At 45.0% G+C, this 12088-nt stretch overlaps 1 protein-coding gene across 1 annotated transcript in view; it reads left to right on the forward strand.

Moving 5' to 3' along the window:
* Positions 1-1740: 1740 nt before the first annotated feature.
* Positions 1741-12088, forward strand: part of LOC122748411 (zinc finger protein 420-like) — a 29455-nt gene continuing 19107 nt past the window's right edge. The window contains exons 1-4 of the mRNA XM_043994050.1: positions 1741-1809; positions 2889-2975; positions 4506-4619; positions 9489-9615. Coding sequence (XP_043849985.1) covers positions 1741-1809; positions 2889-2975; positions 4506-4619; positions 9489-9615 — 397 coding nt within the window. The remainder of the gene's footprint in view (positions 1810-2888; positions 2976-4505; positions 4620-9488; positions 9616-12088) is intronic.

A 12088-nucleotide genomic window follows, 5' to 3' on the forward strand; every position in this document is an offset into this window, starting at 1 on the left:
ATTCCCCTCTTGTTTCATCCATAACAAACATGGAGTCCCTCCCCTTTAGCCTTCTGGTCTTCCTTGGGGAGCTGGTGGGAGCCTGAGTTTGAAAAACTTTAGAAATGCTAATGACTCCCCCAGACTCTCTCCTGCCCAAGTCCCCTCCCCCTCTTCCACTCCCAGTTGGGAGTTTTCCCCTTTGTTGCTCATTAATAGCCCACTGATGTGTTTCAGAAACTATAGCTCTTAGATGTTCCAAACAGTCAATTGCAGGAGATTCTAAGACTAAGACAGCCCTAATCCTGGAGAGTTTATACTCTGAGGGGATGATAAGGGGGTTGCCACATGTGAGAAAATGGGTGGTTGTCTCCTCTCAATGTGGATAGAACAGTCAGTCATACTCCTTCTGACCTGTTTGTAGGACAATGGTCTCAGATCCCCTCCTCCCCCTCAGGTTAACAAAATCACATGGTTCAAGGAGCCCTGCTCTCAATAAGGTCCACTCTGGAGTTATGCCCATATAAAGAAGAGGGGTGGAAATACTGCATTCCGATTAGCTAGGTTTTGCATGTAGATTGTAACCCTTCTGTAACTGGACCAGTGATGAAAAAGGGGGAGGGTCTGTTCGATAGGGACTAGGGTATAAAACAGGGCCTGCGAACCCCCTTTCTTGGCACCCACTAGCTGCACACTAGGGTGCCTCCTTCTCATGAGAAGGAAATAAAGAGCCTTTGCCACATCCCTGCTGAGTTCCTGAGAATTATTGAGAAGAGGATGGTTTTTTCCCTCACACTACATAATTTATGGATATTGGGGAGATCACTGGAGGGGATGGAGTGCCCTGACTCCTGGGAGATGATGCCAGATCCCTGAATGTCTGAGCTAGCCTGGGTTTTGGCAACATCCCAGGCCCTTAATCTCTTACCAGGGGAAGGTGTCCCTGACAGCCTGGGTCTGAGGCAGGGCTGGGAGCCAGGCCTTCCTGAGTCTGACTCTCTATTGACAACAGGTACACAATTCTTCAGATCAAGCCTGTGGAGAGGACACAGATGGAAGGTAGTCTCTGAGAGGAGGAAGCACCAGCAGCTGGGGAGGGAGGAAGAAAACCAGGGCAGGCCTGCAGAAGGGAGGATCTGAGAGCCATCCTGAAGGAAGCTAAGGCAGAGGGGGAGGGGAGAGCCCCCAAGCAGGAGGGAGCAGAGCTTGGGGGGGGGGGTTGTTTTCTGTTTGGGGGAGGGAGGGAAAGGGAGGGAAAAGCTGGTGAGTGTAGTACATGCCTGGAAGGGGGAAGAGTAGGAGAAGGATAGAGAGGCCTGCAGCAAAGCTGTGCTCAATCCTATGGTCTAGTTTTCCAATGTGTAGAATTGGGGGTTGAATTGCATGACATAATGTCCCATTTATACAGGACATGGGGGTTATCAAAGCCTTTGTTTCTGTGACAGAAGCCATATTGTTACAGGGGACTGTCAAGTAACCTCCCCAGCATGAATATAACAAGGTCTTGGTGGAATTTGAACTCGGGTCTTCCCTTCAGAGAGGCAGCTAGATGGTGGCAAGGTAGATGGAGGACCAGTCCTAGTGTGTGAGACTCATCTTCCTGAGTTCAAATGTGACCTCAGACACTTACTAGCTGTGTGATCCTAAGCAAGTCACTTAACCCTGTCTGCCTCAGTTTCCTCAAATGTAAAACAAACTGGAGAAGGAAATGGCAAAACAGCCTAGTACCTTTGCTAAGAAACTCCCAAATGGGGTCAGAAGATGGGTGTGGTGGGGGAGGAGCTGGCAGGGCAGGAGTTTCTGCTGAGGAGGGTTGGAGTCCCAGAGCAGGTAAGGGAGGGGGCAGAGGTGGTAGAGCAATGGGGGAGGAGAGGCCTCAGAACTGAGCCTCCAGGTAGGGGGTGGCCTTGGGGGAATTCTCTTCCTGGGGTGAAGTTTGGAAGCCTGGGAGGTGGGAAGGGGAGGAAAGAGGTCATTCCAGGAGATGGAGGGCTGGGCCTGCCCAGCTTGACCCTTGGGAATAGGAGGCCTTACCCAGAACAGCATGGCTGGAGGCAGAAGCCCTTAGATCTGAGATTTCTCTTCCTTCATTTCAAGCTGAGGTCTCTTCTTCCCTCAGAGGGGAGATCTCTCTGCCTTCCCTGGACCTGAGATCTCTCTGTCTTCTGGGAGCCAGTTCTGCACAAGCAGGTGCCAGGTAGGTCAGAACAAGGGCCCCTCTCCACATCCTGCTTCTGATGGTTGTCCTTTCCATGGGGCCTCATCTTCCCACCGTGTTGTTGTCTGTTTGTTGTTTGTCCTTCCTCTCAAAGAGGATCATGACACATGTCATGACTTGCACTGAATTAGATTTAAGTGAGGAGGGTCAGTGCTCTATCCACCACGCCCCCTATCTCTCACATTGTGACCTCTTGGTCAGTGTCCTCTTGGCTGGCCAGGAGCAAGCCCCCCTCCAATCCTGGCTCTGGGGGTGTCTCTTGCTACTTATAAAGGAAGCCTGTCCCATCCCAAAAGACCTAGGATGCCATGCCCAGTTTTACCACGAGGTCAGAGTTGACTGACCTACATATCTCACCCATAGTATCAGATGGAGGTAGGGCTCTGGGTCTGGGGTCCCCAGTCCCTTCTTCCTCCTGGGTCTCTGCAGGAAGATGGGGGAGGGGCAGGAGGCCAAAGACAAGGAATTAGAGAGGGTGGCAAGTCCTCTTCCTGTTCAGGCCAAGGTCACTTCCAAGCCTGACCCTCCCTGCTATCCTCCTGTTCTGGTTAGAGTCTCTCCCCTGAGGGCAGGACATTTTCAAGTGCTCTGAGACTTCAAGCTCTGTAATTCCAGGTAGGTCAGTGTCCATGCTAGGAGGAAAACACAAAGACAATGTCTCTCCCACTCTGAGACCCTTCTCCCTCCCCAGGCCACTTTGCACACAACCAAAGCTTATTCCAAGAAGAGAGCCCAGAACCAGAGGATGGCCCCAGGGACCCAGAGACCCTCATCCCAGGTGAGTGCAGCCCATCCACAGACCTGACCAGCATCAGCAAAGGTGGAATCTAGCAGAGCCAAGGAAGCTTTATCCTGTTACATGTACATTGTCCTCTGCAGGGCTGTCAGCAGAGCAGACATTGTCCTCCTGGTTCTGCTCATTTCCTTCTCCCTCAGGCCACCCCAGTCTTCCCTGGTCTCTCTCTCTCTTTTTTTTTTTTTTTTTAGTGAGGCAATTGGGGTTAAGTGACTTGCCCAGGGTCACACAGCTAAGTATTAAGTGTCTGAGGCCGGATTTGAACTCAGGTACTCCTGACTCCAGGGCCGGTGCTCTATCCACTGCACCACCTAGCCGCCCCTTCCCTGGTCTCTCAATCCCTCTCATTTGTCATTTCTTAGGTCAAGTCAATGAGCATTTAGACAGTGGCTCCTCTGTGCCAAGCACTGTGCCAACCTACAGGGGATGCAAAGGAAGGGTTAAACAATAACAATCCCTGCCCTCAAGGGGCTCAGAGTCTCCTTGGGAGATAACATGGCAGCAGCTGGGTCCACACAAGGTCTCTACAGTATGAATGGGAGGCCCCCTCAGAGGGAAGGCCCAAGTAGTGTCGGGGACCAGGAAAAGCTCATTTTCAGAAGGTGAGGATTTTGTTGAGATGTGAAGGAAGCCAGTGTTGGGGGCCTTGTGACCTGCATCTAGGGGCTAGGTCATGACAAATCTTGTGTTACAATGGAAAATCATTCACTTCTTTGCACCTAAATCCCATTTTTCCCCTATTTTTTAAGGATACACCTGAGCAGGGAGGGCCACAGGGAATGCTTTCTCCTTGTCCCTTATCATGGTTGGCTGGGCTAGACCTCAGGCACAGATGCCAAACCTGCCCCCAAGTGGGTGTTTACAAAAACTTGAGCATTTCTCAAGTCTGGATGTCCTGTGACTGTAAATAAAAGAATCTAGAAGTAGCTTGGCTGGCTATTCATACCTCATTCAGTAGGGCCACCCACTGAAACTTTGGATCCTTATAGGAGAAAGCAGAGTGTACACCCCACCTGGGAAATCCAAGAGCCACATGAGCACCCCACCATTTTACCTGCCTAATGACTTTTGCTGGGTTTCAGCACCATAATGTTGGGAGACTTGTGACCTGGATCAGGAGGCAAGCTCACACATGAATTGGAGGCTCATCACAAATCTTGTAAAATGAAAAGTAATTTATTAGGAGAGAGGGATATATGAACAGGAGACAGAATCACTGTAGAAAACCTGTCTCCGTGGGTAAGAGAAGACCTGGTCCTTTCTATGTTTACAAACAAAAGCTGCGTGCAAAGCAGTTAGGAGGGACAAGACCACTGGCAGGGAAACAACTGGTAAGGAGTGCCTGGGGAGGAATAGCACCCACCCTCATCAGTATGTCATCTTTGTTCCTTGCAGACCAGGGTCTTTTTACTCAGCCACACCATATTCTTGAGATGGGAGGTGGAGCTGCTTTTCCCTTGGCAAAGTTTAATGATTCCTTGGGGTGTTGGGTCCCTGCTCCTACAACACTAGGATGCCCAGGTGAGCAAGGAGGTCAGTGCAAGCATGAGAGACAGCCATTGGAAAGGCACAGATCAGGTGATGGAGGGTCTTGGTCAAGATTGTCCAGGAGGCCCGTATCCCCAGGTCAGAGAGAAGAGGACTGAGGTGCAAGAAGACTGGACAGGGTTATCTGTGTGCTAGGAGCCATATAAACATTATCTCCCATGATCCTGTTGGGACATTTGTCAGCATCCTTCCTGGGGATAGCCAGAATAAGGGAGCACAAGTTACAGTCAGAGAGTAAACTCAGATTTATCTATTCTCTCTGGATAGTGACACCCTCCCTGAGTGAATGATGGACATGTGTGTCTCAGAGTTCCACAGATGATGGAGAGGCAGTCTTCCCTCCTGAGTTACATGACCTATCCTTTGGGTAGGATGGGTTAGGTCTTGGTATCATAGACAGGCTTACAAAAAAGTTTTAGGTAAGATTGAATTGGGGCAGAGACATAGGAAAAGTGTGGTAAAAATTATTGGAATTTAGCTGACTCATTTGGGAGGGGCCACACCTGGCCCACCCTGAAGTCACATATGCTACTGAGGTCAGAAGGAGAAACCTCTCCATAGGCAGTTTATGAAGGACCTCCCCTTTTGGGGGAGCAAATTGAACCCTCCCTGGGGGGAGGCTGAGTTGCTTCTGGAATGCTCTCTCTCTCCCGCTCTCTCTGCTCTCTCTCCTCTCTCAGTTTTCTGGTGGCACAAGAAACTACCAGATGTCCCAGGTGTGGTGAGTGAACACAAAAAGGTCTGTACACAATGTTCATCACTAAGTCCTTTGATACTGTCAGTTGTGAGGAGTTATGGAAAATTATGTCAAAATTTGGTTGCTTGTAGAACTTCATCAGCATTGAACATCTATTCCATGAGGTCATGCTTGTCTGGGTTCTAGATCATGGACTCCTGCCCTTTCCCAGTCAGATGCTTTGAATGAGGTAAAACAGAGAACCAATGTCACTTATTGAATTGTGTAAATTATTCAACTTGAAAAAACTACAGGACAAGAGAAAAGTAGAGGGAACATTTAGGGAATAATTTTTTGTTTGTTTACTGATGACTATGCATTTATTGCACTCTCTGAAGTTGATATGTCACAAAATAGGGGTCAATTCTCTGTTGCTTATTTTGGCCTAACAATTAACACTAAGAAAACCCAGGTGCTCCATCAGCCAGCACCACCCCACACATAGCTGGAACCATCATTTCAGCAAGTGGAGAAAATTTAAATACTGTAGATATGTTCACTTCTGTTGGCAGTCTAATTTTCAGTGATGTCCACATTGATTACGTAGTTGAATCATGCATTGCCAGAGCTACTTCAGTATTTTGGAGGGTTGGAAGAAAATTATGGGGGACAAGAAGTATTAGGCAGAATACCAAATTGAAGGTCTGGACCTGTGGTAGAGCATTCTGAGCATATACTGGTCTGATCAGCCAGTCAGACACTGTAGCATGATTGTAATAGTGATGTCCGTTTGGCCCTCTTTGAGAACAAAGGACAATAGGCACTGTACTGCTTATGAGAGAGATAGCTGCAATTAATGGAATGATGCCCACTCCAATGAGCTTAAATTCTCATAGAACAGACAAGAAGTACTGACAAAAACAGGTACAGCATCAATAGGATTGGATAAATTCAGATAAATACAATGGTACTCGATAGAAAGTAATTTGATGGAGAGGCTCCCAGTCGTTGAAGATATCAGGCAAGGCTTTATGTAGAAAATGTGTTTTCAAGGGACAAAGGGACTGCAACATGGAGTAAAAGAGGCAGAAAGGCAAGGAGAAAGAGCAGAGCCCAGAAAGAGAGAAGACCAATGTGTCTGGATTAGGATGTCAAGAGGGTGAGTAGTGAGTGTCTTTTGAGGCTGAAAGAGAGGTTGGGACCAGGTTGCATGTGCATTGAAACTAAAGGGAGTAGTAAAAAGCAAAATACTTTCAAGGAAGGTGAAGATGTTCTGCATAACGGCACAAGTATGAAATATTGAATTGCTTGATTTCATAGGGAGGGTTGAGGAGAGAGGGAGGAAGAAAATTTGGAACATAGAATTAGCTCAAAGACCTTAAACTCATCGGAGTTGGCTCATGGAGGGAATAACATTCACACCCAGTTGGGAGGAGTAATATATTTAACCTTATAGGAAAGTATGAGGGGAAGAGGATAAGGAAGGAAGGATGAAAAAAAAGGGAGTGCAGAGTAGGGATGGGGACAGTCAGAAGTAAAATACTTTTGAGGAGGAATAGTTTAAAAGAAGATAGAAAATAGAGTAAATATCATGGGAAGGGAATAGGATGGAGGGAAATAGTTATGATGACTTTGCTGGGCTAATATGAAGAAAATTCTTTGTCAAGTTTAAGGTACTAAATGCAGGTTATGATGAACAGGATACTATTAGAAAAACCTGGAAAGACCTACATGAACTGAAGCAGAGTGAAATGCACTGTATACAAAATAACAGCAATAGTGTAAAATGATCTGCTGGGAAGCATGTGGTTATTTTCAGCAAGGCAATGATCCAATATAACCCTGAAGGACTTATGAAAATGGCAACCCATCTACAGAGAAAGAAGTGATAGTACCTGAAAATAGATGGAAACACATTTTTTTTCTTTTCTTTTTTGGTGAGGCAATTGGGGTTGGGTGGCTTACCTGGGGTCATGCGGCTGGTGGCTGGTGGGTGTTGGGTGTCTGGGGCTGGAGTTGGGCTCGGGTGCTCCTGGTTCCAGGGCCAGTGCTCTGTCCACTGTGCCACCTAGCTGCCCCTGGAAATACATTTTAAAAAAAAAATTTTTTTTCTCTTTGACAATTCCTCAGTCTGAAGTTTTGGGAGTTTTTTGACTGTTTTTTTCTCACAACCTAGCTAATGTGGGAATGTTTTCCATGACTGCTCATGTATAATTTATTTTGAAATGCTTGAGTTCTAGTGGGTGGGGGGTGGGAATGGAGGAGGAAGAGAAGTTGGAACAATTTTTTTAAAAAATTGATGTTAAAATTTGTTTTTACATATATTTTGGAAAATAAAATTCTATTAAAAAAAATAAGAAACTAAAGGGAGTGGTTGCTATATGATCCCAAAGGCCACTGGAATTGTCTTGAGTAGCAGAGTTACATGATCAGATCCCTGCTAAGGAAAAGAAGTTTGGCAGCACTGAAGAGGACGGCCCAGAATGCTGAGAGTCAAGAGGCAGAACAATCACTGAGGAGGCTGTGGGAGGGAGAGAAAGGATGAGGAGCAACATTGCCCTAGTTTACCATGTGCCAGGCGTGGTATGAAGTTCTTTACAAAGAACGTCTCATTTGATCCTCAGAAGAACCCTGGCAGGAAGGACCTCTTAGTATCCTCATGTTGCAGCTAAAACAGTTGAAGGAAATAAAAATCAAATTTGCATAAATTTGACAAATCACATCTTTTGAGGAAAAAATTAAAATGGCAAAAGAGCTAAGATATTTTCATCTTTGTGAAAAGGAATTGCTCCATACAATGATCCACAACTATCCCAGAGGGATGGGTGATAAATTATACAATCCACCTCCAAAGAAGCTGATTGAATCATGTTGATTGAGCACAGACTTGAGGAACCTACTTTTAACTTTCTTTCATTTTTCTTTTATTCAAGGTTTCTGATACAAAATGACTAATCTGACAGTGGTTTGCATGATTGTGCAAGTATATCTGTTATCTGATGGCTTGTTGCCTCAGGGAGGGAGGGAGGAAAAGAGAATTGGCAACTCAACTTTAAATAAACATTTTTATTATTAAACAATAAATAAAATTGAAAAAATAAAATAAAATAAATATATTATTTTAATGAACATAATTTCACAAGAAAGAAAAAGATTTGCTCCAGAATAATGGAACCTCTAAAAAAGCGGATTATATCTATCATTCTGCTTGAAATGGAAGAGGTTCAAAAACCAAGTGCATTGGCCAAGCTCAGGGTCTGCATGTAGCAGATTGGAAAAATAGCTGAGCTTCCCAAGTACCTAAGGATTTGCAGATGTAGCTGCTCTCTTGTCTGTTATTCATCAGTCTGCTTCTTAATTGTTTGTCCTGATGCTTGCTGCCCAATGTTCTAAAGTGTTAGGGCTAAGTTGTGATCATTTCTTTTTCATAAATAAACTGTCAATATCTTATAAGCTTGATCTCCAACCCTAGTCAATAACAAATTATATGAAAAATGTAATTTTTGAAGTAAATGAATGATTTCTCCTTTCCCCATCATACTTCCTCTTATTTTTATGTAACTAAATATTAAAATGAATGAATATATTCCACTAACCAGTGAAAGCAATCGTAAAGCAAAGACAAAATTTATTTTGGCTCTGACACATCATACCTGATGTTAGACCAAGACCTCAATTCATACAATAGATAACATTTTTTCACTTTTCCCAGAAAGAGGTTCTCATAACTCTTACTTCAGGTGAGATTATAAGCAATTTTTCTTTCTTTTTTTTTTTTTCACTTTTCTTTTTTGGAGGGGGCAATGAGGGTTAAGAGACTTGACCAGGGTGACACAACTAGTAAGTGTCAAGTATCTGAGGCTGGATTTGAAGTTGGGTCCTCCTGAATCCCTTATGACATGTAACATATCCCTTCAGGTAAGGAGGAATTTCATATTACTTTGCTTTCTTCTTCAAGGACTCTGATACTTCACTCACAGAGCACAGAAATTCTCCCTGAGCCTATGGGGAGAAACATTTCATAATAAGACCTTTATTCAACTTTTATCATTCTAACATGGTTCTCACTTCAATATAAAATGCTTTTCTCAATATTCCATTGGGCTCTTGTTGGATATGGGTTCAAGTGTTGTTGCTGACTCTCAAAAATATGTAAGTTTTGGGCAAATGCCTTCTGTGCTTCAGATATTTCCTCTAAGTTGATGAGGGTTGGATTAGGTGATTTCTGAAGTCTTTTTCAGCTCTAAATCATGTGACTTTTGATGACTTAGGAGTTGCTGACATTCAAGGATGTGGCTGTGGATTTCACCCAGGAGGAGTGGCGCCTCTTGGACCATTCTCAGAGAGAGCTGCACAAGGAGGTCATGCTGGAGAATGTCCAGAACCTGCTCTCTGTGGGTAAGGACCTTTGCCTCTGGTGACTGTGAGCTACTGACATGGTAGCTCCCTGCTCCTCATCCTGCCAGGTCTGGCAAGTTTATTCTGATTCTTCCTTCTTTGTTCCCTCAAATTCCAGTCCAGATGTTGGGAAAGGAAGGGAATGGAATAAGCATTTATATATACCTGCTTTGTATCCAGCACTGGAAAAAGTGTATTATCCTTATTGTCATTTGATCTTTGTGACATCCCTATGAGTTTGGTAGTATTATCATCCCCCTTTCATAGTTGATGTAACAGGCAAAGAGGTTACACAACTTGTCCAGGGGGACACATCTACCATGTGCCTGGCACTGGTTTGAAATGGTCTTACTGACTCTAGGCCCTGGGCTGTTACCACTGCACTACCACAGCCTCCAATTTCTAGATAATTGAAGCTAGGCAGTGTTCCCATCCTTCTAGGAAAGAGGTGAATAAAGGGTAAGTTTTGTGATTCCAAATGGCCTGTGTGATCTCAGGCTGCCTCCAAAGAGCCCAGCAATCAATCCCTTGGCAACTATTCTTGAGACCTCCTGGGAACCATCCTGTCCTCTTTGCTTGCATGTCTTCATTCCCTAAGGAGGACTAAAGTGTACATTTCTCTCCATTCTCATCCCTTCCTTATTCTATATTCCTAGGAATTCCAGTTTCTAGAGAAGATTTGAGCTCTCCTTTCCAGGGAGGGGAATCACCAGGGATGGTAGAACACAAAGGTCCAAGGAATTCCTGTCCAGGTGAGTGACAAAAGCAGGTGTATGAGGGCTGTTATCACAAGAGGTCTCCCAAGTGTTGTGCTGAAGGGAGTGCTGGACTTGTGGGCAGCAAGGTCTTACTTGGAATTGGTTTTTAGACACATTTCAGCAGTGGGATCCTGTGCAAGTGACTGAACCTTAGATCCCCAATTTCCTCATACAGGGGAGCAAGTCAAACTGCTTGGCCTTTCAGTTTCCTTTGTGGCATTTGATATTATATGGGGGCAGCTAGGTGGTGCAGTGGATAGAGCACCGGCCCTGGATTCAGGAGGGCCTGAGTTCGAATCCTGCCTCAGACACTTAACACTTACTAGCTGTGTGACCCTGGGCAAGTCACTTAACCCCCACTGCCCTGCAAAAACAGAAAAACAAAAATAAAAAAAAATTATATGGCAGTGACCTCTTTCTGTCCCAAGTTGTAGCGAAATTTAGCTGCGGTTTCTAATATATTGGTACTTAGCAATTAGAGGCTATTGCACCTGTTTTGGGCAGTAAGCATTTATTAAAGCATATTAAGTATTGGTAAAGATGGAGCACATGGCCCCAAAAATTCAGAGGGGGGAGTGATAATGGGCCATGTGGCTGCTCCTTCAGAGTCCCAAGGCCAAGAGAGAGAGAGTCCGGGAGAGTAAGCTCCTTGAGGTCAGGGGGAGAGGTGACCCTTACACACAGCTTCAAACTAATTGGCGAGCATCATCCAGATCTATTGGTTCATTGGACTTGTGAGTGGTGGGGAGCAGTATATGCTGATTGCATAGCCCAGAGGACAGACCTGGGGGGGGGGGGCAAGGCTTTTCAGGTAGGTGTGGATTTAACTCCTATTGTCTGTATTCACAGTCCAAGGTCCAACTTTATTTCCTCTGAAATTCTCCTGACTCTGAGCTTGCCTTTAGAAAGGTCAGGCAAGGCTCTCTGGGTCCCCTATTACTCCATTTTTTTCTCAAGGCTTGCTTGCCAGTGTAACTGGTTTGTTCTGAAAGTGCTTTACTTTTTACTACTTTCTCCAATCTGCCCTTCCCTTCTTCCCCTCTTCTCCCCCCTTCTCCCTCTCCTCCCACTTTCCCTCAGGGTAAAAATAGATTACCATACCCACTTGAGTATATATATATGTTATTCCCTCTTTGAGCCAAGTCTGATGATAGTAAGGTTCCCTCACTCCCCCACTCCTTCCTCCTCTTCCCCTCCCCTCCATAAGCTTTTTTCTTCTTTCCTTCATGTGAACTACCTCTCCCCAGTCCACCTCTCCCCTTCTCCCTCCCCCAGTCTATTCTTCCTACCCCTCAACCCTATTTTAAAGAAGTCATCATGGGTTAGATAGGTGGCACAGTGGACAAAGCACCAGCCCTGGACCCAGGAGGCCCTGAGCCCAAATCCAGCTCTAGACATAAGACACCCCACCCTGTTTGCCCCAGAAAGAACAAAACATTAATGCTTTGCAGATATCATACCTTCAAATTCAGTTCAGACCTGTGCCCTCTGTGAAGTCCTTACTGAGAAAATTCTTAGGAGTTCAAAGTATTATTTTCCCATGCAGGAATGTAAACATTTTCATCTTTTAATATCCCTCATGATTTCTTTTTCCAGTTTACCTTTTAATGCTTCTCCAATGTCTTGTATTTGAAAGCCAGATTTTCTATTCAGTTCAGGTCTTTTCATCACAAATGCCTGAAAGTCTTCTTTTTCATTGAAATCGCATTTTTTCC

This window comes from Dromiciops gliroides, chromosome 3 (genome assembly GCF_019393635.1).
Source record: "Dromiciops gliroides isolate mDroGli1 chromosome 3, mDroGli1.pri, whole genome shotgun sequence".
NCBI lineage: Eukaryota > Metazoa > Chordata > Mammalia > Microbiotheria > Microbiotheriidae > Dromiciops > Dromiciops gliroides.